This window comes from Ahaetulla prasina, chromosome 1 (assembly GCF_028640845.1).
Source record: "Ahaetulla prasina isolate Xishuangbanna chromosome 1, ASM2864084v1, whole genome shotgun sequence".
Taxonomy (NCBI): Eukaryota; Metazoa; Chordata; class Lepidosauria; order Squamata; family Colubridae; genus Ahaetulla; species Ahaetulla prasina.
In genome coordinates, this window is record NC_080539.1 from 53,451,025 (window position 1) to 53,475,537 (window position 24,513).

The 24,513-nt window shown below is 38.7% G+C and overlaps 1 protein-coding gene across 1 annotated transcript in view; it reads right to left on the bottom strand.

Moving 5' to 3' along the window:
• Positions 1–24,513, bottom strand: part of MTA3 (metastasis associated 1 family member 3) — a 137,008-nt gene that overhangs the window by 32,939 nt on the left and 79,556 nt on the right. Inside the window, exons 15-16 of the mRNA XM_058165244.1 lie at positions 13,691–13,777; positions 9,774–9,923 (exon numbers count right to left, since the gene is read on the bottom strand). Coding sequence (XP_058021227.1) covers positions 9,774–9,923; positions 13,691–13,777 — 237 coding nt within the window. The remainder of the gene's footprint in view (positions 1–9,773; positions 9,924–13,690; positions 13,778–24,513) is intronic.

Sequence of the window (24,513 nt, forward strand, 5' to 3'; positions counted from 1 at the left end):
GTGTATTTTAAAAGCTGTGTATTCATTTTTCAATTGGATGGATTCCTCTCTGTTTCTCATTACTTTTGAGAGAAAAAAAATAGCTTGAGATTAAATGAAGGGGAATAGAAACACAAGGTGAGGGTAGAAGTGAAAGAAGTATCCGAGTATCCATGCTGAAAAAGGCAAATTATTAGAAAGGTTGGATCCTGAAATCATCCTTGTTCCTGGCCAAACTGAACAGCTAGGAAAGAACCAAGGTAAATACTCTACCCTAGTGCTGGCTGGGGATTTCTTGAAGTTGAAGTCCACACATCTTAAAGTTGCCAAGGTTAAGAAAACTGTTCTACCCTGTCACTTTAAAGGGCCCATATGGCCTACAAAAAGTATGCTTGGTTGAGTGCAAATTCACAAGGGGACAAAACTCCCTGCAGATCAGGGAAATACAGCATGCCCTATTAAAAGGAGGAACAGCCTTACTCCCTTACTACCAAAATGGATTGGTATTGCTATGAGTATCATCAATCCTATAAGGTAGGCCGGATTAAGAAACTATATTCTAAAAGACCCATGGTGGTGCAGTGGTTAGAGTACAGTACTACCTCTGCTGAGTACAGGCTACCTCTGCTGATCACCAGCGACCAGCAGTTTGGCAATTCGGGTCTCACTGGTTCAAGGTTGACTCCGCCTTCCATCCTTATGAGGTGGGTAAAAGGAGGACCCCGATTGTTGGGGGCAATATGCTGACTCTCTAAACCACTTAGAGACACTATGTGGCAGTATATAAGTCTAGGTGCTATTGCTATATACAATAAGTTTAAAAAAAAACTACTTTTACTGGAATAAAAGTAACAGAATCTTCCAAGTCTGAATGTACTTCCCTCTTCCTGCACTTTATCTTTCTGTGAACTAGGAAGGGGCTTGTCTGAGGTGTTTTCTCCAATTAGCTCCTTCGAATGGAATGAAGCTGTAATGTATCTTTAAATGTTTTGGCGGGAAAAAAGCACGTTGCTGATTGGTTGAAGCCTCCGGCTAAACTGTATTTAAAGAGAGGTTTTTCCCAGCCCGAGTTGCTGGGTTCACCATATAGTAAAGAGCTGTTGTCACTATCCTGGTCTCCTGCCTCGTTATTGCCCGAATCTAACACTGGCGACGAAGGTGGGATCTCGAGGCTAAGAGCGCCAGGAAAAGAGCTGAACTCACCAGGAAGACGCGAACCCAGCAAAACAAGGGCGGAAAGCAGCGATGTCCGGCTACACACCGCCAGCGCCATTCGACCCAGCTAAGGAGAAATGGGGGTCATACATGGCTCGCTTCGAGTGTTTCCTCGAAGCAAACGAACTTCAAGGAGTCTCAGACAACAGGAAACGTGCGTATTTCCTGAGCCACTGCGGTCCAGAAGTTTTCGACACCGCAGAATCGCTGGCGGAGCCAACGCCGGTACAGTCGGTACCGTGGCAAACCCTGCAGACTCTGCTGAAAGCATTTTGCACCGATGCCATCCAAGTATGTGCAACGGTTTGAATTGGGAGCGCAGACAGCAAGAAGGCGAGTCCATCAGTGCATACATGGCGCCCTAAGAAAAGCCTCAAAACATTGCAGTATCGAGACTTGACGAGGCATTGCTGGAGCAACTCATCCGCTGGGTCAGGGACATCCGCTTATGGAGGCGGCTGCTGTCTAAAAGCAACCTAACGCTGGCAAACGCCCTGGACGAAGCCAGGGCTCACGAGATGTCCACCCAAGCGGCGGAAACCCTACAAAAGCAGGTTGCACCAACGGCTGGTGCAAAATCAACCCCGGTCCACAATGAAGAGGCCCAGGCTGAATCGGACGGTGAGGAGGAAGGAGTCTTCCACACCGGGAGGCCGGAGAAAGACGACCGGGTGACTGCGCAAGTTGCGGAGGGCAACACCAACGACAACAATGCAGATTTAAAGATGCAACTTGTCGGTGATGCGAAAGGAAGGGCACCTAGCACAGGTCTGTCGAGCTCCCCAACCTTCCCGCCAAAAATTCAAACCGGCCAATCAGAGCGCTGGAACGGCAAGCGCCCGCGAGTGGTCAGTTTAAAAAGGCGCGGTTGAATCAGACTGTCGTGAGAGTGGGTCACGATCAACACGCCTAGAAAAGAAAATCTTCACAAAAGCAAAGATTGAGGGGTGCCGTGCCGATTGAGGTGGACACCGGCTCATCGATCACGATCATGTCCTGGGACACTCGTGAGAGCCTTACCCGCCATCGCAAAGCGCAAGCTGCAACCACAAAGACTAAAAGTACAGGACTACCAGGGAATCGCATCCCTGTTCGAGGGGTAACGTCCGTCCACGCCGAGTATGGACAATACAAGAAAACTCTGCCCATCACCATCGTCGATGGGACCCTGCCAAGCTTGTTGGGACTGGACTGGTTCGAGCATTGGGCATGGGAGTGACCGGAATCTTCAGAAACGAAGTCGACCTCAAAGACGCACTCATGAAGAATTTGGGGACGTTTTCAAAGACTGCCTGGGCAAGTACACGGGACCCCTATATCCTTTAACTTAGACCCCAAGTTGCCCCTATCCGCCTAAAGGCTAGGAGGGTCCCGTCACCCTAAAGCCCAGGATTGACCGGGAACTGGACAAACTAGTAAACCAGGGAATTCTAGTGCCAGTTGACCATGCTAAGTGGGAGACCCTATAGTCACCCCAGTCAAACCGGACGGATCGGTCCGGATTTGCGCTGACTACAAGGCAACGCTTAACAAAGCGTTGCAAAGAGTGCTTACCTGCCCGTGGTACAGCACTTACTGCACTCAATGGGGCAAGGGCAAGTTTTTGCCAAGCTAGACCTGGCCCAAGCCTATCAACAGCTGCCCGTAGATAGCAGCACAGCCAAGCGCAGACAATTGTGACTCACAGAGGGGCTTTTAAGTGTACCCGATTACAGTTTGGGGTTAGTGTGGCTCCAGGGTTATTTCAGAACCTGATGGAGCGGCTATTGCAGGCCTACCAGGGTGGTACCATATTTTGACGATGTACTGGTATCCGCTGAGAATCTAGAGGAATTAGGGTAAGGCTGCGAAAAGTTTTGGGCATTTTCCGTCTGCCGGTCTCACGGTTAAACTGAACAAATGCCAGATCGGGGTTGAGTCTGTGGAATTCCTGGGCTACCGGATAGACAGGGAAGGATTCACCCCACTGAGAGCAAGGTACGGGCCATCAGGAAGGCCCCGTTCCAAAGAACAAAATGGAGTTACAGGCATTCTTGGGTCTGGTCAACTTCTACGCAGTATTCTTAAGGAATAAGGCAACGGTAGCCGAGCCGCTGCACAAATTACTAGCAAAGACGGCTGCATGGTCTTGGGGAAAGGCAGAAGCTAAGGCATTCGAAGGGGTAAAAAATCTCCTAACGAGTGATAGCCTCCTTATCCAGTACAAAGGCACGCTGCCATTAGTGTTAAGCTGCGATGCATCTCCTATGGGGTGGGGCTGTGCTCAGCCACAGGTTACCTAATGGCACAGAAGCCCCTATTGCATACTACTCCCGAACCATGTCATCAACTGAAAGGAATTATAGCCAGCTTGATAAGGAAGCCTTGGCTATAGTCTCAGGGGTAAAGAAATTCCATGAGTATGTATTTGGTCGTGATTTTGAAATCATCACGGACCATAGACCTTGCTAGGTCTGCTGGCAGGCGATCGCCCAACGCCTGTGGCACTTTCGCCAAGACTGACCCGATGGACTATCTTCCTGGCAGCGTATTCTTACAAATTGCTACACCGCCAGGAAAGGAATTAGGCATGCAGACGCACTGAGCAGATGCCCGCTACCAGAGACTATCAAGACCCCACTCCGGGATACCAGTTCTGCTAATTGACTCTTTGGACTCTGGCCCAGTCACATCCAAAGAGGTGGCTCGGCTTCAGATAAGGACATTACAATAAGAACTGTAATTGGTTGGGTACAAGAGGTGGCCGCTGCCGGGCGAGCATTTTAAAGAATTTGTAAAGAAACGTGGGGAACTTTCGGCTCAAGGGGGGTGCCTGCTATGGGGGGATCGAGTGGTGATCCCAGAGAAATTGAGGAAAAGGGTATTGGATCTCCTCCACGAGGGTCACCCAGGGATCGTAAGGATGAAGGGTCTAGCGAGAAGCTATGTGTGGTGGCCCTTAATGGACTCGGAAATTGCTGAAAGGGTAGGGAAATGCCAGGCCTGCCAGGAGACCAGACCGCTACCCCCAACGGCCCCGATTCGGGAATGGGAGAGACCCCAGGGCCCTTGGTCTAGGATCCATATCGATTTTGCCGTCCCCTTCCACGGCCAAACCTTCCTGGTAGTAGTCGATGCCTACTCCAAATGGCTGGAAATCATTCTCATGAGATCCATGACAGCCGAGGCCGTGATCTCAGTCCTGCGGCACCTATTTGTAACCCATGGGTTGCCCGACACACTAGTTTCCGATAACGGCCCGCAATTCACGGCAACCCAGTTTGAGGGGTACTTGGCAGAAGAGGGCATCCGGCATGTCCTCTCGGCGCCTTTCCACCCTGCGACAAATGGCCTTGCAGAACGTTCCGTCCGGAGCGCAAAAGAGGCATTGTCCAGGATCAGGCCAGGCGACTGGCAAACAAAAATCGATACCTTCCTGGCCGTCCAACACAGAACCCCCTGTGTCACAACTGGCAGAAGCCCAGCAGAGTTATTAATGGGTCGGAAACTCAGGTGCCCACTAGACCGCTTAAACCCGAACTATACACCAGACGGTTACAAGGGGGCACTCGGTAAAACAAGAGGGATGGCAATAGGCGACCTAGTGTGGGCACACAACTATAGCGAAGGCCCGACCTGGTTAGCAGGAAAAATCCTAGAAATAACAGGTCCCAAATCATATTTAGTGGAGATAAAGGATGGCCGGGTATGGAAGCGCCACATAGACCAAATAAGAAAACGCATAACCGAACAATCCGAATTAGACGAAACAGGCCCTGACTATACAATGTTTGAATCCACAGCTGACTCAAACCCGGGGCAAACGCGGGACTTATCTGACTTCCAGGAGGTCCAGCGACGCCAACAGGTTCCTCCTGAAAACAGCAGGGACGACTCTGCAACTAATCCAGGGCCGGATGGCCTAGAGGAGGAGCTGAGAGGAACAGACAGTCCCTCCGGTCAGCTCGACTCACTCCCAGAGAATGAATTGCGCAGGTCCGAAAGAGTCAGGAGACGCCCAGTCTACTTGCGTGATTACGTTGAAAAATAATATGTAAATCTCATGTAAATAATGGTAAAGTGTTTTCTGGGAGGGAAGGAGTGTAATGTATCTTTAAATGTTTTGGCGGGGAAAAAGCACGTTGCTGATTGGTTGAAGCCTCCGGCTAAACTGTATTTAAAGAGAGGTTTTTCCCAGCCCGAGTTGCTGGGTTCACCATATAGTAAAGAGCTGTTGTCACTATCCTGGTCTCCTGCCTCGTTATTGCCCGAATCTAACAGAAGCCATGTTAAACTGATTGTTCCCTTGACAGCAGCTCTTCCTCTTGTCCTTTAGAGATAATCCCTGATAGAGCCTAACAGGGAAGAAACTAGGGCAGGGGTCTCCAACCTTGGCAACTTTAATCCTGGAGGACTTCTGGGAGTTGAAGTCCTCCAGGCTTAAAGTTGCCAAGGTTGGGCACCTCTGAACAAGCTAACTGAAATTTTTATTCCTTCACAAGTAGGAATGGAATACAGTCCTGGAGAAGCATATTGGACACTTTCTTTGCATGCACTAACAGCAGAGATGGTATTCAGCAGGTTCTGACCAGTTCTGGAGAACCGATAGTGGAAATTTTGAGTAGTTCGGAGAACTGGTAAATACCACTTCTGATTGGCCCCACCCCATCTATTCTCTGCCTCCCGAATCCCACCTGATCTGGAGGAAATGGGGATTTTGCAGTATTCTTCCCCTACCATGCCCAACAAGCCATGCCCACAGGACTGGTAGTAAAAAATTTTGAATCCCACCACTGAATAACATCTTTTTTTGAGTGATTGCTTTCCAATTTTCATAATTGAGCTTCTTCCTACAAGATAATGTAAAGCTGGACAGCAATCTAGTAAGGGCAGGACTTTGGAGAAGAATATAGAATCTCATTTAGGAGAGTCACAGTCACAATTGTGATATGCTACACCACTTCGAAATAACATATACTATCATTTGAAAAAATAAATGTCTAAGACCATAACTCCAGAATCAAAAATTATTTGATTGCATCTTCAAAGTCTTGCTGGCTCCTGTAAAATGCCTATTAAATATTCTTATTTCATTTCATTTCATTCCAGCTCTTTCTCCAAAGAACTAAACATGACTTGCATAGGGTTGCTGGACACGTCTTCTGCTCAAATAGCAGATTAGTCCAGAAGTAAAAATGGTTGCAATCTGAATGTATGCTCTGGCTGAGTAGGATAATCCACCTTGTTTTGTGAAGCAATTATTTATCACTAAAAAATCAAATTATCCTTAATAAATTGGCTGTTAGATTTATACATGATTTTCATTTTTTTAAAAAAAAGAAAGTCATATTTTTTTCCTGAAGTGTTCTCTGTGACCTTTCTTCTTTTCCTATATATAAACACAGAGCTACTTTGACAATTTTGTGTCAAGCGAACATTTAGCTTGACTAAATGACTAATCTATTTTGCTAAAAGTAAAACAATCACTTGGGGAAACATGACTAAAAATTAAAGTGTCTTGTTGTACATTTTTTTTAAAAAAAATGGTACAAAACATTCTGCAAGAATCCATTGGTTTCTAAGATTTCAGTAAAACAGCTAAAGAAAAATAGTATGTATCCCAAATGAAGAATACAGTATGCTAAAATTATATAGTACTACTGGATCCCAACTGGGGCATTAAAAACACTCACAAAATTAGAAGCACATGAAAAACAGCAGGGGAAGGAGTGTGAGTTCTGTTCCTCCACTGCTGAGATGAAGAATGAATTAGGAATTAGGGCAGCAGGGAGTGTTTGACTCATGTAGGTTCTTGATGCAATTTATAATATTGCCTCCCCAGGATTCTGAATCACAGAGTGGCACCTAAATAAGTAGAACGCTTCCCCATTGAGATGCTCACCTTCAGATACAACGAGATTGATGGGTCATGCCACGTAATGGTGGAACTAGTACATTCCTCCTCATTCTCTGTCTACATGGAGGATGTAATGTGGTTGTTATCTATTTGTTTTGTTACTATTTTAACCTCAGCTTAATTTTTTTTTAAATCAGGAGGTGATAATCTCACAGTATACTTAGAAATGTGTAATTGTGATCAAAGATGAAACTTACTTCACTGAAAGAAAAACATCAATACATTTAGGGTGCCTGTTTCCTCTATATGGGAGATAATTTTTGAGAGAAATATATATTACATCATTTTTATTTAACGTATCATTTTTATTTTTAATTTCAGGTAAGAAATTGTTAGTGCACAGAGTTCAGGTCACATGCATTTTCATATCAAATTGAGGCTGCACATAAATAAAATGTGGGAATATGAAAAATTCCACCATTCTCCAATAAACTAATTGTAAAGATTAGCTCCTTCCAGCAACTATCATGGTAATTATGCATCATAAAAAAATGTGGTGGTTCAGGGTTGTACATTTGAATTTTTAAAAATTTTAAGCAGATGAACTATGAAATAAACATGGATCGCAGAGATAAATGTCAGGTGTTCTCCTTATGTTAATTGGGAAAAATAAGAGTGAGGAAAGAGAGAACAAACTGAACTGGTTTGGGGGAGTTCTTTTAAATTTCTTCATTCCACACTTTCTACTTTAAAAATATACATATTTATGTTAGTTCTACAAACCAAGGATCCTTGAAAGAAAAGAAGGGTGAGAAAAGATGTTATATGTTGATAGCTGGATCCTCATTTGCAGGATGGTTGTTATAGACCAGATTATAGACCAGCATGTTACCTAAATGGTATCTATTGTATGATACTAAAATAGGGTTTCCTTGTTATGTTAAGCCATGATTTAATCATGCCTTAGGGAATTTCAATTGTTTAAGCTCACAGATCACATTAAATTACAAATTTGGTTTACCCAAAGCAGCTGGCTTTAAAATCTACTTAAATTCTAGATAAGCTCCCTGTATGAATTTAACCCTTGTGTTCATCTGCAGGGGAAACTATGAGAAAACTTTCTTGCAGAAAGTTAATAGAATAGAATAGAATTTTTTATTGGCCAAGTGTGATTGGACACACAAGGAATTTGTCTTGGTGCATATGTTCTCAGTGTACATAAAAGAAAAGATACGTTTAAGATAGGTTTATGCCACATAGGACAGCCTGCTTGAAAAGCTCATGTGCTCAGTGAGTTTCATGATGGGAAAAAAGAGTGAGATAGACATCTACCCAAATTAATTAAAAGAGAGTAAACCCCCAATCTTGTCTCCAACAGTCATAAATCACAAGGCCACAACTAGGATGTAATGAATTCTATCATTCTGATTTGTTTAACACTCGGTATTGGCAATCTAGCTTCAGATACCAGCATCACCCATACAGCAAACACATACCATTTTGAGCATCAGTATTCTTTACATATAGTAGAATAAATCAGTATGATGGCCGTCAGGTGTTCAGATTGGTATCACTGCTTCCCAAAAGCTAACTGATGAGATGAAAATTGATGTGGTATAAATTTAAGCTAAGAATTTATTCTTGATTTTTCATTTTAAAAAGCTGGGGTTTTTTAAAAATGTAATCTATCAAATAAGTGAAGCATTTTGTTTAGAGGAAAAGTCTAACATATCAAGGACTGAAAAAGTTGCATAATCTTTCTAAAGAAAGACTTTTAATGTAGCTGGTTCCTACCTTCCACAATCATAACATTTCAGAACTACTACAGGCAGTCGTTGACTTACAGCAGTTCTTTTAGTGACCGTTCAAAGTTACAACAGCACTGGAAAATGTGATTTATGACCATTTTTCACAGTTACAACCTTTGCACCTTTCCCCTGGTCATGTGATCAAACTTCAGATGCTTGGGAACTGGTTCATATTTATGACCGTTGCTGTGTCCCAAGTTCACAGGATCACCTTTTGTGACCTTCTGACAAGCAAAGTCAATAGGCAAGCCAGATTCACTTAACAACCGAATTACTGCAGTGATTCACTTAACAATGGTGGCAAGAAAGGTTGTAAATGGGGCAAAACTCACTTAACAAATGTCTCACTTAACAACAGAAATTTTGGGCTCAATTGTGGTTGTAAGTAAAGGGCTACTTATGCTATTTTGTACATATTCCAACCACAGGTAAGAGGCAATGGCAAGCCATTTCTGAAAAACCTTGCCAAGAAAACTGCAGAAACTTGTCCTGGCAGCTTCCAAGACTCAGACATGAATTTTCTAAATAAATAAAATAAATACAATAGAAGAGAAGAAAAAAAAATCCATTACTTGAAGCTAAGTCTACAATTAGAGATATGTGAAATTTTAAAATTGCTTGTATCATAGATGTAATCTGCAGAAATTGGTTAAAAACTTCGCAGTGGGATACTTAATAGACTTCTCATTCAAGTACTATTGAGATACGTTATAGATATATTCTCTTACAAGAAGATTAAAAATAGTTCCTATTTTTATTTAAACCTGATTTATTACTTGTACCAAATTTTATTTATACCAACTCCTTAGTGTAAAAGTCAGTGAAAAGGTAATAAATATTGCCACGGGCATTCTCCCAAATTTTATTTTTAATAATAATAATAATAAAAAAGAACAAGCAGGAAGAAAGTTAAGATATCAGGGCTTTATACTTACCATCCAGGCCATTGTGATGATGACTATAATTTCTCTTTCCCAAAATACTTAATGATGAATGACCAGGAGGAGCAAGTAGTCGCTTTGACATTGAGCTCTGAAGGCTGGGTGTTGACTTGATTATATTAGGCTTCATTGCAGGATGAATCTCTGTAATTTTGTTAAAGGAAACAGTTATTTCAAATCACAATCATATCCTCACATTGAGGACTTACTGTTTTCTGACAGGAAATTGATAAACATTAGATTAACCTGGATGCCCATTATCATAATCAGAGGATCTGTGGAAATTGTTTACTTGAGCTTATCTACCACTGTAAAAAGAGACATGATACTTGTTTAGCCATTAAAGTAGCATGTTTTAGATAACTTGTTCTTACACACACACATACACACACATACACACACACACACTGCACATTGCTTTCAAGTTTGCAAAAGTTTTGGAAACCGCTTCCATATTTAGACTGCAAGTTTTCCAGCTGTTAGCAGGAATTCTGTTCATATAATTAATGCAGTGTTGTTTCTCTCACATATGCTTTGCGTTAAGAAAGGTAAACTAACAGTAAGCAAAGTTGCAAAGCTGTTTTCGAAGAATCTGATGATCTGTAGATAATGTATATGGAGGGATGGATGGAGGGATGGATGGTCTAACCAATAAACTAAACCAACAAACTTTGGTGTGACTTGACAGAATTCATTTCAAATGGATAAAATTCTCTTCCATTGTACATGTACAAGACACATGTAAAGAGTACACAGTGTATGTCATTCAACAAACATGGACCACTAGTACTTGCTTAGCTACCATTCATTCACGAAACATTCACAGTCACAGCAGCACTAAACAAAGGATGGTCACAGCCACCCTTTGACGTTACGGCCATTGCAGTGCCCCACAGTCACATGATTAAAATTTCAGTGCTTGATAGTTCATTTTCATTTTTGACTGCAGCTTGGTTATCAGCTATCTCCCCATTTCTGTCCTTTCGGTTGTCCTGCACTCCACAGAAGGCCCAGCAGCTGTCTTGGCCAGGTGCCCTTGTCAGCAATGGGAGAAGAAGATAGCAAAGGTCATCTGGTGCTGTGGGGGACAGCAGTGGTAGGTGCCAAGGTGGCCAAAACAGCAGAAGCAGAGACAGGACAGGAGAAGTGATCTGGATTAACAACTGCAACTGGGACTACTGAAATTAATGCAGTGGAATCTGGAGTTGAAGTGAGGAAAGGAGTGAAAAGACCAGCTAGCTTGGAATCACCAAGTGGGAGGAAGCAGTGGAAAGCAGTTACTCCCTAAATCTGCTGTGTTTATCTAGTAATTTCCCTAGTCTAGCAAGATTCCTGTCAAGAGATGAGCAGTAATAAACATACCATTCTGATCAATGGTATTCTGATCACAGCTGATACTGTAGCTGTGTCATCCTGACTCCTTGTACTTGGCAACTGCTGACACTAAGTAACATGATGTTTCATTTAACAACTGCATCATTTAGTGACAGAAATTCCAGTCCCAAATAAGGTGGTTAAGCAAGGACCACCTATAACCGAGATTCATGACTTGAACAGCAGGAGGAGGGCATGACTGGGACATAGCTGACCAGCTTCAGCTGATGTATCAATTGCATTATTGCCTGCTGCAGGAGGACCTAATATTAGATATCCATGTTCTTATGACACCTCTTATCCATCCTTTAAATGCTACTCAGAATACATACCCAAGTTTAACTGGATTCCAAAACTGGAAGAATATTATGCCTACATTATGGTTTTTAGATAGGTTGCCAATTCAGTCCAGCATACTATTTAAAGTGCCGGTGATATTATAAAGCAGAGCCGTCAAACTCCCAGCCCATGGGCAGACCCATCACTTGCTGACCATGCTCACGCCCAGTTTAGCGAAAGGGAGAAAATCCCAATATGTCACATGACACTGCCATGACGACATGAGTTTGACACACCTGCTATAAAGCTTTTCAAGGCTTGTTAAGTAGGTAATTATGGAATTCTGAATGGATTTGGCTAGGAAAGAAATGTGGGAAATATAGCCCCACATTTCCATGAAGCCAAGCTAGCCAGTTTCTCTTTAGCAGTGCTACTGAATGAGATCACTATAGAAATGAGACTGCTTAGGAAATTATTACAAACATTATTATTAAAGACCTTTTAGAAATATCACCTATTTCTCTTCTGTATATCCGGACTTTTAAAAGTCAGTTGTCTTAAATTCACTTCTTAAATAGCAAATTTCCAGAGAGAGTTACAAAAAGAAATAAAGTCAGTCCAGAGGAATCTCAAAGTTACCATATCAGTTTAGTTCAGAAATATATGTGTCAGTAAAAATCTTTAACAGAAGATCTTTTTACAGTCTGGGAAAGGAGATAGAGTTATCTCCAATTATCTGTCTATGACTGTCTGTCAAACATGAGAAATTCAGTAAATGATTAGTTGGGAAAATTATAAAAGGGAATTATGCAGAAGCCATTTCAACTGTACAAGATGGATAGCTACGATTTCCTTTAGTTTGCATGGTTTTGATAACTTTGGCAAGCGATTACTTTGATAAGCCACAGTATAGAAATGGAAATAACATGGAAATAACATGGAAAATTCTATCTGAATAAGTAAATTCTATTCTATATTAACCTTCCTTGTAATCAATTAATAATATTATAACCTGTTTTAACTTTTAGCAGAATAGATCTTTTTAATTAAAGGAAAGAATAAGAAAAAGACACACTTTACTTCAGAAAATGATTGAGAGACTAATGTTGTGCTTCTGATTTTAGAAGACCTATACCAGTGATAGCTAACCTTTTCTTGACTGAGTACCTAAAGCGTGTGTGCCCAAATCCCCAAAATGCAATGTGTGCGCCCCCCTCATGCATCTCCCACATGCACGCACCCCAGCGCATGCGTGGCAGAGACCTGAAGACCAGCTGGCCGGTGGGAGGCAAGCACGCATGTGCGGCAGAGCTAAACTGGGGCTACAATTCGTGTGCCCACAGAGAGGGCGCTGTGTGCCACCTCTGGCACGCATGCCATAGGTGCCATCATGCCATCATGCCATCATGGACTAGGGAAGTTTAATACATGTAGTATATCTCAAAACTTCTAAATATATCCAGAAATTAATAATGTATTAGGTTTTAAAAATATGAAATAACTCATAATTTGCAGAATAAATGTGAATAAATATATTATAAATTTATTGGTGCATCATGTAGAGTCATCAATAGTATCATGTTATAACAAAAAAATGTCAATTTTTTACTGTTAGTTGTTAGAAAAAACACAAGCACTAGTTTAATCAAAAACTAAAAATTTCTTCCTTTTAGTAATTTCTGCAAGATTACCATGTCATTGCTTTGGTCATTGCAACTCCCTGACCACAAGAAGGGAAAGCAAGAGAAAAGCCCCCAAACACCAACAAAAAGTTTGTTCCTTTTTTACTCTTCCAGCTGAGCAAATGTACATGAGGTTCTACCCATGAAAGGGAAGATATTTATCAAAGCTTACGGTGAAGACCTATATGGTTTCCCCTCTACCAAATACATTATGGAGAGTTCTAGGTTTATTAGGATTTTGCAAATTAGGCACTCTCCATTTGTTCCACTGCTTTGGGCCAGGATATATTTCATTTCACTGCTTTGATTGGAATCATTGATGCATAGCTAATTCGCCTCAACTGGCTGCTTCACTTTTTAAACTGTAGTATTCATGTATGTAGAAAAGCAATTTTTGATGGGTAAAGGAAACGTGACAAAGCTGTAAGTTATCAGTGAGGTGCAAATACTTTGAGCAATGCTTAATGTTTGCACTTTCCTTTTTCTTAAATATTCTGCATTTACAAATTCAGTTAACCTTACATACTGTATACAATGGTTTTCACCTTTAAATTTATTTTGGCTGGAAACACTCACCTAAGTATCCAATGATACATGATAATGATTTCCTGGTGCTTTTAATCTTCAAAGGGTTCCCAATAAATTCACAGTGTCTATCAGCATCTAGGGGATTGAAGAGGAAACATTAGTCTGAAATGAAGAGGAAAAATACAAACCCAAAAGCAGCTCTGGCTGCCAACTGCTCTTAATAAGATGATTAGTAGTAGTGGTGGTGGTAATAGTAGTAGTTGTATATAAGCTTTTCATTTGGCAAATTGCCCAGGGCTTGATGTTCTTGAAAGAACACTCACATATCAGGTAGAATGACAGCAAATGGTCTGTTGTCCCTCCATGAATCAAAGGTGTGTAGCAAAAAGATCTAGAGATCATTGTAACAGAAAGATCTTTTGCAGAAGTTCAAGAGAACCATACCTTCCAGTCTTACCATTATATAACAGACAGTCCAGATGGGGTGGCCTCAGGGAATCACAATAAATCCCATCTTAAGGATTTTCTTAATTTAACACTTCCTGTCTGCCCTCCATCTGTGCAATTTGTATCTTGGTAGCCTGCAGGTGACTACACTATCGATCGGTGATTCTCAACCTTGGCAGCTTGAAGATGTGTGGATTTCAACTCAGAGAATATGGGAGTTGAAGTCCACACATCTTCAAGCTGCCAAGGTTGAGACACACTATAATACAAGAGCAAACAATAGATTCAAACTTAATGTCAACCGCTTCAGTCTTGATTGCAGAAAATATGACTTCAGTAACAGAGTTGTTAATGCTTGGAATACACTACCTGACTCTGTAGTCTCCTCTTCAACTCCTAAAAGCTTTAACCAAAAACTGTCTACCATTGATCTCATCCCATTCCTAAGTGGACTATAAGGGGCGTGCAAAAGTGCACAAGTGCAAAAGTGCACAAAAGTGCCTACCGTTCCTGTCCTATTGTTTCCTTTCAATATATGTTCCTGTATATAATGTTATGACAAAATAAAAAAAATAAAAAAGATTTTGGCAACCTATGTCAGGCTTCAGTTGGTCTTGCAGAGGCAACAGTCTTTTACTACTCTAGTACTAAAAGTGAAATTCATTGAGCAGGACTAAGTACTATTCAAGTTCCTATTACGCATTGGCTACCTTTGTGTTGACTGGTATGCTAACTATTCTCTGTGTTCCACTTCTTCCAGAAACACTCATAATCATGATCTACATAAGTAATTTTATTTCCTCAATCAACTACATAGTGACATATGAGTGTTTTACAGTCTTTAAATAAAATCTTTTGCATTCCACTACTTATATAAAAGATCTAATGAGAAAATGACTACTTTTTATGCATGTGGAGACATTATGAAAATGGTTAGCTACAGAACTATAAATATTGGTTATGACTGTATTAAAGAAATTATACAGAGAATGGATGAATTGTTATCTTGTTCCAGACAATACATGGGTGCAACGTTTTAGATCCGGGAGGAAATTTTTCATCAGCAACACATACCGTATTGAGAAAAGATTCAGGTGGAAGAAGGAGGAGGAAAATTCTGGCCAATTATCTGAAATTTTCCATAATTATCTGTCACATGAAAATGAATACAGTGGTATACAAATATCATCACAATATCACTAATAAGGCTCAATTATGGAACAAAAACAGGAAGAATTCATAATAATTTCACTTTTACCATCTGATCTGATATTACTCCCTCCACCTCTTTGGACTTAAGAAATCTATTAGATGTTATCATCTTTTCCTATTTTTTTTTTATGATGATTAGTTGCACACTCAACCAGATGTTTAGACTGGCATTTTAAATTTGGCATTTTAATCCACCTATTGATTTTTTTCCAAGGACCTAGGATAGACAGATTCTTGCAAATCTTCCAATGCACCATTGTTGCTACTTTGTCATGACATTGTTTGTAATCAATCGTCTGTGTGATCCTATTGAAGTAGCTAACTAGGTGGTCCACTGTTTCTTTATCTTTTTTGCAGGGGTGACGTTTGCTGTCTGTTGCTGTCTTTTCAATTCTGGTTTTGTATGCATTTGGTCTTAAGATCTGGTCTTGTGTAGTCAGAATTAGCCCCTCTGTCTCTTCAACTTTCCTGTCCTTAGCCATTATCAGGTCTTATTGTTGTCTGCTTGGTTGTGTGTGTCTGTGTGTACTGGCCATATAATACTTTGACTTTTCATGTCTCTTTTCTGTTCTTCATTTGGTCTCATAGGCCAGTTTGTTCTGTCAGTATTCAGTAAATCTTCATATTGTATTAGCTTCAGTGGATCTTTGTGCCCTTCAGATATTCTTCCAATGCTAATTTTTTGTTCATCAACTTTTTGGTGTACTTCCAACATTCCACACCCATGTTTCTTGTTAAGTGGAGTCTGTCAACATCATTACATGGATGAAGGGAATGATTGTTATTAATTTTTTATTCTTCCTATTCAAGGCTTTTAGTTCTTCTTGAGTCCAGTCCACTATTCCAGTTATATACAATATCTAATGACTGGAATTGTGCAAGTATTAATCGCTTTGAGAGTTTTTCCGCCACTGAGTATGGACTTTAAGACCTAATTCACTCTCATGATTTATTCAGTTCTTCTTGACTTCTGTGTGCTTTATGTTATCAGCTTGGAGGATGCCCCAGTATATGTAGTGATGATCTTCATCCAGACATTAAGTTATTTCTATAGCACATTCCATAGCTCATTTCTTCAGTTTTCACTATTTTTTTCTAATAATGATGAGAGTGGCACATTTGTCAAGTCCAAACTCCATTGCAATACTTAAGCTGCTTATTTGGGCAATGTTGAGCAGTGATTCCATTTCAGATGATGTTTTTCCACATTACATCAGATCATCCATGTAAAGAAGGTGGGATAGCCTGACAAATCTTTCTAATGTTTAATATCCATGGCCTGGCTTGTTCAGTATTGTTGACAGAGGGATCAATTCAATGACAAACAGCATGGATTATTGTGAGCCTTCTTGAAAGATTCCTTTCTTGATATTAGCCTCTCCCAGTCTATCATCATTGATCAGCAACATTGTGCCACTGATTTTCGCATGAAGTGTTTGATGTTTCTACTGTCATTTCTAGGCACTTAACTAGCCAATCATGTGGCAGAGAGTTACAATCTCCTCCTCTTCTGCTGTTTGGTCAATTTCTTTTTTGCTGAGATGGAGAGACCTTCTTTTCAACCAGATGCTGTTGGACTACCTCGGGTCCAACACCATTTAGCAATTGGAAATTTGTTGGTAAGCAGGTAATTACCCTCTAGTTGCCTGGTGCTGCCCTTTGTTAGCTGTTTCATTATCAGATAGGTTTCCCCAGATGTTAGCCATTCTTTAGTTTCACTTTCTTGAATTATGATGTTAATTTGCTTGGCTATGAGTGGGTGCTGACCAATCAGATGTTTCATGCTGTTTTTCTTCACCTGGTGCTGACCAATTCTTGATCTTTCTTGTCCTTTTCTCCACCATTTCTGCTGTTATTAACAAGTTCTTTCATTTCAGTTTATTTTTGTTCCTATCCAACTTCTTTTTATCTAAGCTGCATTCTTGTTGCATTTTTTGAGTATTCCCAAACTTGGTTCCAGAACCGCACAATTTCTTATTTGTTATAGGTGTTTAGCTGGTCATTGCAGCTTCTCCTCTACTGATGGATTGGGAGAAATGTTTCTGATTCAACTGAAACTGGAGATTCTGCCTGTAGTGTGCAATTTAAGCTTCATATCTGCTGATCTTCTTGGCTATACCTGTTATTTGCTGCTTTCTTGTTTTCAATGGTTTCTTTTCTAGATGATATTTATCAGGTATGCTTCGATCTTCTTATTCTTCCCTTTCATCTATTCTATCTTATTTGCACCTGATCTTACATTGCTAATCTTATTTTCCAACCTGATCTTCCATTTTGGGGATGGGTTATTTAGACATGTTTCTCGTTTGTTGATTTTGCTTCCAAGGTCTTCACTTACGACTGCAGCCGTGCTGTGTTTCAGTTGGTTTATTTCTTGCAGTGAGCTGGTGCCTATATTCACTATTACAGTACTGGCATATTTTAAAAGTTGTACCAAATTTTTTTTTAGAACAAGCTTCAATGCAGGCAACCTTATTCTCTTGTTTTGTGGAGTTTTAGATGCTCTGCTATTTTTCATTTCAGTTAGCCTTGTTTTTCAGTTAGATGAACTTGTTCTTTCTGAGGAGAAGACAACGAGAAGATACTTAGTTTGGGAATGAATTAGAGAGTGCCTGGTTTGGGAATGAATACATGAATACATTCAAAATTATTAATTAATCTCCTATGCCAAAGAATCTAGAAGCAGATTACAACATAAGCAATGATATAATAGATATCAGTACATTAAAATGATATTGAAAAATACTCATTAAGAAGTATCAGGGATAAATATGGATACTGTTGCCCAGTTATGTATCAAAAGAGCAACTTCTGAATTCAGGAATATTAAGATATCCGCAAAGTCTGAAGACTATTCTAAGCAAATATTGAAGGCACTTAAAAGTGTAGCACATAGCACTAACAATACCAAGACATTCTAAAAATTTTCAAAGTTCAAAATTTTGGTGGAAGAGAATTTTTAAATCTGAATGGATGTAAATAACTTTTAAAAGTTTATCTGATGCACCATGATGCCATACCAAAGGGAATTTAAAATCTTTCCATTTACCAAACCCAAATAATGCATGTAACTATATAACCTTATTTTTATTTTAATTGCTATGCAAAGAGAAAAAGTTTTAGCGTATTGAGGAATAAGAAGCTGGTTTCTGATAAGTCAGGCTTGCTGGATTCGAGAATGCATTTAATTCACCTAACTATGGAATTAAATAATGGATGGGTTATTATGCAAGTAATATGCATATTGTAAGGCTGATTTCTTTAATTTTTAAAAATGGCCATTTATTATTCTTTTAATGCACTAAAACACTGAAACTCAAAACTGAATAGTTTGCCCAAGCATTTTCAATATAATTCTATCAGCCTATATTATACTCAATCTGCTGTTTTTAAATTTTAGATAAAAAGGAAATAGTGTAAGCCAACTTTGCTTCAGTAGAAATTCACAAGCAGAGAAGCAAGATTATACATTTCCTACTTCATTAATTTAGCATATAAAAAATAATAGCACTCCAAATTCTCTAGAAATCATAGATACAACGGAGAAAAATAATTTATCTGAACTGCATACTTTCTAGGTTTGAGACTTTTGTATGCCAGAGCACAATTTGTTATGAGAAATAAAAAAACTGTAGGGCATTCAGCATAGAACCAATAACTGAATTCATCCATAAGCTTATAATAGTTCTTTTTTCCATTTAAATATTGAAACAAATACATAATACATCTATATAGCTTACATGAACTTTGGTACAGTTTTTTCCCCCCACTTCATAACAGCAGCATAAGAGGAAGAATATCTTTGAAAAATCAGGCAATGGACAGATTTGAAATAAATGAATCCCAAATGGTTCAGATTGTTATTTTATATTCTCCTTTCCTTTTTTTATGTTTCTCTTTTCCTGACCCTTATCCCCAATAATTATTTCAGATTAATAAATAAAGTAGAAAAGGAATTTACTATAAGATCTTGTTAAGTCTTCATTTCCAGATAAAAGAATTAAAAATATTGATAAAATCTATGTAATTAGACAATTATCTAGTAAAAATGTATTGAGCATCATCTAACTGTAACCCAAAATCCTTGGAATGGGGAGGGCAGAAGATAGCAAAATTTTCCCAACAGTAAAAGTTGCTCAACAATGAAGCAAATTGTTCTGCTTTTGTTGGAAGTGCTTAGACAGAGACTAAGTGGTCACCTATTGGGGATGCTGTAGTAATGGATTTCTGAAATGAAATGTTATGTGAGTTTAACAGAGTTGAGAATAATCTGCTAACACAGAGGTTCATCCATCTTTGGAATTCTTCTTTATTCATTTCCAAAATTTGACTTTTAGTGGCTTTGTTTACAATCATAAAATTATTTCAGCATGCATCTTGAGTCAATTACATTTGAGATACTTTCCCCTGGTTTTTCTCTCAATCCAGTGCCTTAAAATGGTGTTCACCGTCTTAAAATACTGTACATCTTCTTTTCCACCCAGGATAAATTCAGTTTGAGATTCTTCCTTGTCATTTTTCATCAAACTAGTAGGAATCAAAATTGGTTTTTTACTCATGCAGTTTCAAACAGGTACCATGCTCTTCCTTCGCTATAGCTTTCCTATTGATCTTCTAACATTCCATTTCTGCTTCTACTCAATATTGAAGCACTGAATTTTCTTGGTTGCCAAGTCCATTCAATCCCAAATTGGGGCTGAAGAAAGTTAAATCATTACCTTTGAATTCCAAATCATTGTTGGATGATCATCCTGAAAGCCCCTGCCCCGTAGCTGTACTGCAATTTTTTTACCAAAGAGTCCTTGTACAATAAAGATTTCCCTCTACCTGAAGTATCTCCACCAGTCTTTATTAAATTTGACTGGCTTTTTCCTCAAAGTCCTCAATTATTTCTGCCTAGGAAAATATCTGCACCTTTCTTTAAAAGAAAAACAAGGACGATCAAAATGTTGAAAACCTGTTTCTAGTTCTTTGAAATCTGACTAAGGTCACTCTGGAACATCTACTTTGTTTGAAAATTGTATTCAGTCCCATTTGTTTATTGTTGATGTTAGATTTCCAAGTTTCAGGAAAAGGCTCTGATGATGGGAAAGGGGAAAAAGGGGAAAAAAAGAAGAGGATGACTGGCAGCAAGGTGGATGAATTCAGTTGTAGTGGTGATAAGGGCACCATTGGGAGATCTAAAAGATCAGGTTAGGGACAGATTATCATGGAGAAAATCTGTGTGGTTGATAGGAGTCAAAAATGACTTAATGGCACATAGTCACACAGTCAAGATTTCCAAGTGGAGATTCAGAAAGTCATGTACTTTTCTGCTTTACAAAGCAACATCCCAAACTCTACCCATATCCTCACCCTACTTCTACCCAAAAAGAAATGTAGGGACTTATTGAAAAGTCTATTACTGCATGTGAGATAACTACATTCATCTGTTTCCAAATGTGTTATTTATATAAGACACATTTATACAAGTTATTCTTATTGGCCTAATTTTAATATTTATATTCATGACCTCTCCTGCCTCTACAGTGCTTTCTCCAAATTTCATGCAAACATTATTTTGAAAGACTGGACAGTCTGAAAGCAATTCAAGCTAACAAACGCTTTGCAAAAATCTAATCTTCACACCCCATGTTCATTTGCTTTATAGATGGCAAGATGACAAATCTGGGAAAATTAGATAGCATTTTTAATGGCTTTGCTGAAAATGCATTTATGTGAAATGATCATATGGCAGACAAAACTTTTGCACATTTTTCCTTTAACCAAACTAAGCATAGCCTATTTTCTGTGCAATTCCCACTGTTATATATGTATTCTGATGAAAAATCCATTAAGTTATTAAAACATTTGAAATGTGGGAGTGGCAAATCATTTGGAGTTATTGTTGAGCCAGAAATGGCCCAGCATGAATATTAAGTTCCTGGAAATAGAAAAGTCTAACTAATAACTAATGCTGAAAGTTCTAAACTGTCATCACTGAATATCAAATTAACTTTTTCTAGTAGAACAATAGTTAATCTGCCCTAGGTGTGGTCTAATTCAAGTCTATACCAGTTTTCTCTTTGTTATTTTTTTAAGTATTGTTTGTTCGTTTATTCGTGTGTGTGTGTGTGTGTGTGTGTGTGTGTGTGCGCGCGCTCGCTCGCACGTAAGTGCATTTGAGGGAGATTACAGCACAATGTTCTTGTTAAATACAAGAATAGCAGCAAAGCATTTCTCCTGTTCCCCTCATATATATACATTATTTAAACACTGGATTTGAACTTATTTTTTGTCTCTCCAATTTCCCTGGAGAGTAAAAACATTTACAATATTTTAAAAACAATAATGCCCTTCTGGACATTCCCCAATTATTCATGGTACCATTGGTATCAACCATTATATCAACATCTTTAATGTTGTTTCCAACTTGGCAATTTTGAGATGTGTGGACTTCTTAAATTCTGGGAGTTGAAGTCCACGCATCTTAAAGTTGACAAGTTTGGAAAACACTGTTCTAAGCAACCTGTTTCTCTCCAGGGTTGAAGCTGAGAAAAAAGATAATAATTTTGGGATACAGATGATTATGCAGTTTCATTGCTGCAAAAATATTATAGTTAAATCTTTAGAATAATGTTATGAATATTACTTCATAACAGCTTGTGCAAATATATGTACAAACAGCCTAAGACGCAAACAGTAATCCTTATGTTTAATATTTTGGAGATATTTGAATATATTTTAGTTGCAAAGTTAGTAGTTTTTTTTCCTGAGGGAATTACTGCAGGCGTTTTTAATCATTTAAATCATTAATCATTTGCAAAAGCTTATCTTCAAACATACACTTAAAACTATGAGAACGCTCTAAAAAAAGCTTTAAAAAACACATTAGTATGCAACTGTCTTTACTCTCAAATGTAATAAACTTCATTATAGATCAATTTCATGCTAAAATTGGCAAACTAAATTATTTCCATTGCTAACTTATTCCCCTAGTTTGACCTTCTTCATTTCCGCTTGCCTTCTATTCATCTGAAGGTGCTCTTCATGTTATTACTGCTTCTTATCTTCACTTTCAACTAATTCTTCATTTTGACATTTTACAAGCTCAGGGAGATTCCTTGGCAACACACATTAAAAGAATGAATGGGAAAATATGCAAGTAAAGATATATGAATAGCAAAGAATGGAATTTTCAACACCACATATTACACAGGGAGATTTCTGCACTATGCTTGATTCTGTGAGAATCACAGATCATAGCTCAATGTTAACACTTTCCTAGTAACTAGAAATTCCCATGGCACTGCTGTTTGTGCAAATTCCTGAGGAACCAAATTCTTTTTAGTTCTGTATTATGTGCCATTAAATCAGTGACAATGCTTAGCAACCATGGAGACAGATCTTCTCTGTAATGATCTATCCCAAATCTGGTCTTTTGGGCTTTTCAAGAGTGTACCTGTTGCTATCCACTTTTCTAATAGTCATCCTGTTCTATTTTTTTCTTTCCACATTTTCCAGAATTATAGAACTTGAGCCTGAACACTTGTTCCTCAAGTGAGAATTCCGGATTTATTTCTTCTACAATCATTTTTTCTCAACTATCCATGGAATTGTTAGGAGTCTAAGAAGAGTCTAACATCAAAAAGAATGTCAACACTCTTTTTAATCCTGTTTTCTTTTCTTTGAAGATAGACACATCACAGCATTTGACTGTGTAAGATCTGGTACCTTACCGTTAATCTGCAACATGTTTCTTGATATCTGACTCCTTTATAGTTGATCCTAAAAAACACAAACTATCTACCACTTCAGTATTTTGTCAGTGCTAAGACTGCTTGCTCTACTATCACTGTGTTGGTGCTTTCCAGTCAGCCTTGACTTCTGGCAACTGCCTAGAATAGTCCCCGCAATTTCCTTGGCAAGGTTTCACAAGTGGCTTGTCATTGCCTGCTTCTAAGGACTGAGAGAAAGGGATTGGCCTAAGGTCACCCAGCTAGCTTTGTGCCTAAAGCTGGACTAGAACTCAGTCTTGCAGTTTCTAGCGTGATTTCTTAACCATCACAACAAACTGGCCTCAAATTTATTGTTATTGGCTTAATGTTTATATTTAATCTTAATCCCTTTTTCACTGTGCTTCTTGACTTCTATTACTAGAGCTTGCAGATCATATTATTTCCATCTATCAGGGTAGCATCACCAGCATAATGCAGGTTATTGTTTGTTCCTCCAATTTTAAAACCATGCTCATGTTCCAATATATATCCACCATGTAGCTTGAATAGCTAAGGAAAAGTTACTCAAAGGTGTCTCTTTTGATGACCTGGCACCAGTCGGTTTCACCATGTTTAGAGATCTTTATATCTAAAAAGATATCTAAAAAGAATATCTAGTTCTCACCATTCTAAAACCAATTGGTGCAATTTGTAATTGAAGTCAAATATACAGTATGTCACTAATTCTTATATTATGGTCTGCCAGATGCTGGATCAAGATTAACTATTTAAAATCTTTTTGACAATAGCAAAACCTTCAAGATTCAATTTGATAGTACTGTAGAGCACCATCTAAAGTATGCAAATAGCAGTTTTCAAAGTGGCAAAGACCAAATATTTTTGGAGGAACAAACTTGTGAATGTTTACTCATTATTTCCCTTGAGCTCTAGACATTATGATTGCCTTAATCATACCTCTCTTTTCCTTTGAAGATATAATAGTAAAATAATAATAATAACTGCACTGTTCTTCAGAAAGCACGATAAAATCATGGAACCAAAGGGAAATGGTATAACTAAATGACATGCAAACTAAACTTACACACTTTCAGGTTCTCAAAATTTGGTCATACTCAATATATCTTATTATTTTGATGTTATTTGATCACATGGCATAATTAAGCTGTTAAGAACAGTGACACTGATTTTGTGTGCAAGTATCCACAAATAAGAAAAAATAAAGGAATAGAACATGAACAATGAAATAAATTGTAATAGGTTAAATAATATTGCATATTACTTACAATCTATCTCATTCTATCGGTTTATAAAATATTTAAAAGCTTAACAATTTTAAGATGTTGTCTCAAAGTATGTTCATTTGTGATGTCACATTGCACAAGCAATTAAGGTCCAAATTTCTATAGAGAAATGGATCCAACTAAAATAGTTCTAATCCAGCTCTTGTAAGAATATTAATAGTATAAATAACTTAAAATGAATTATATAAATTAA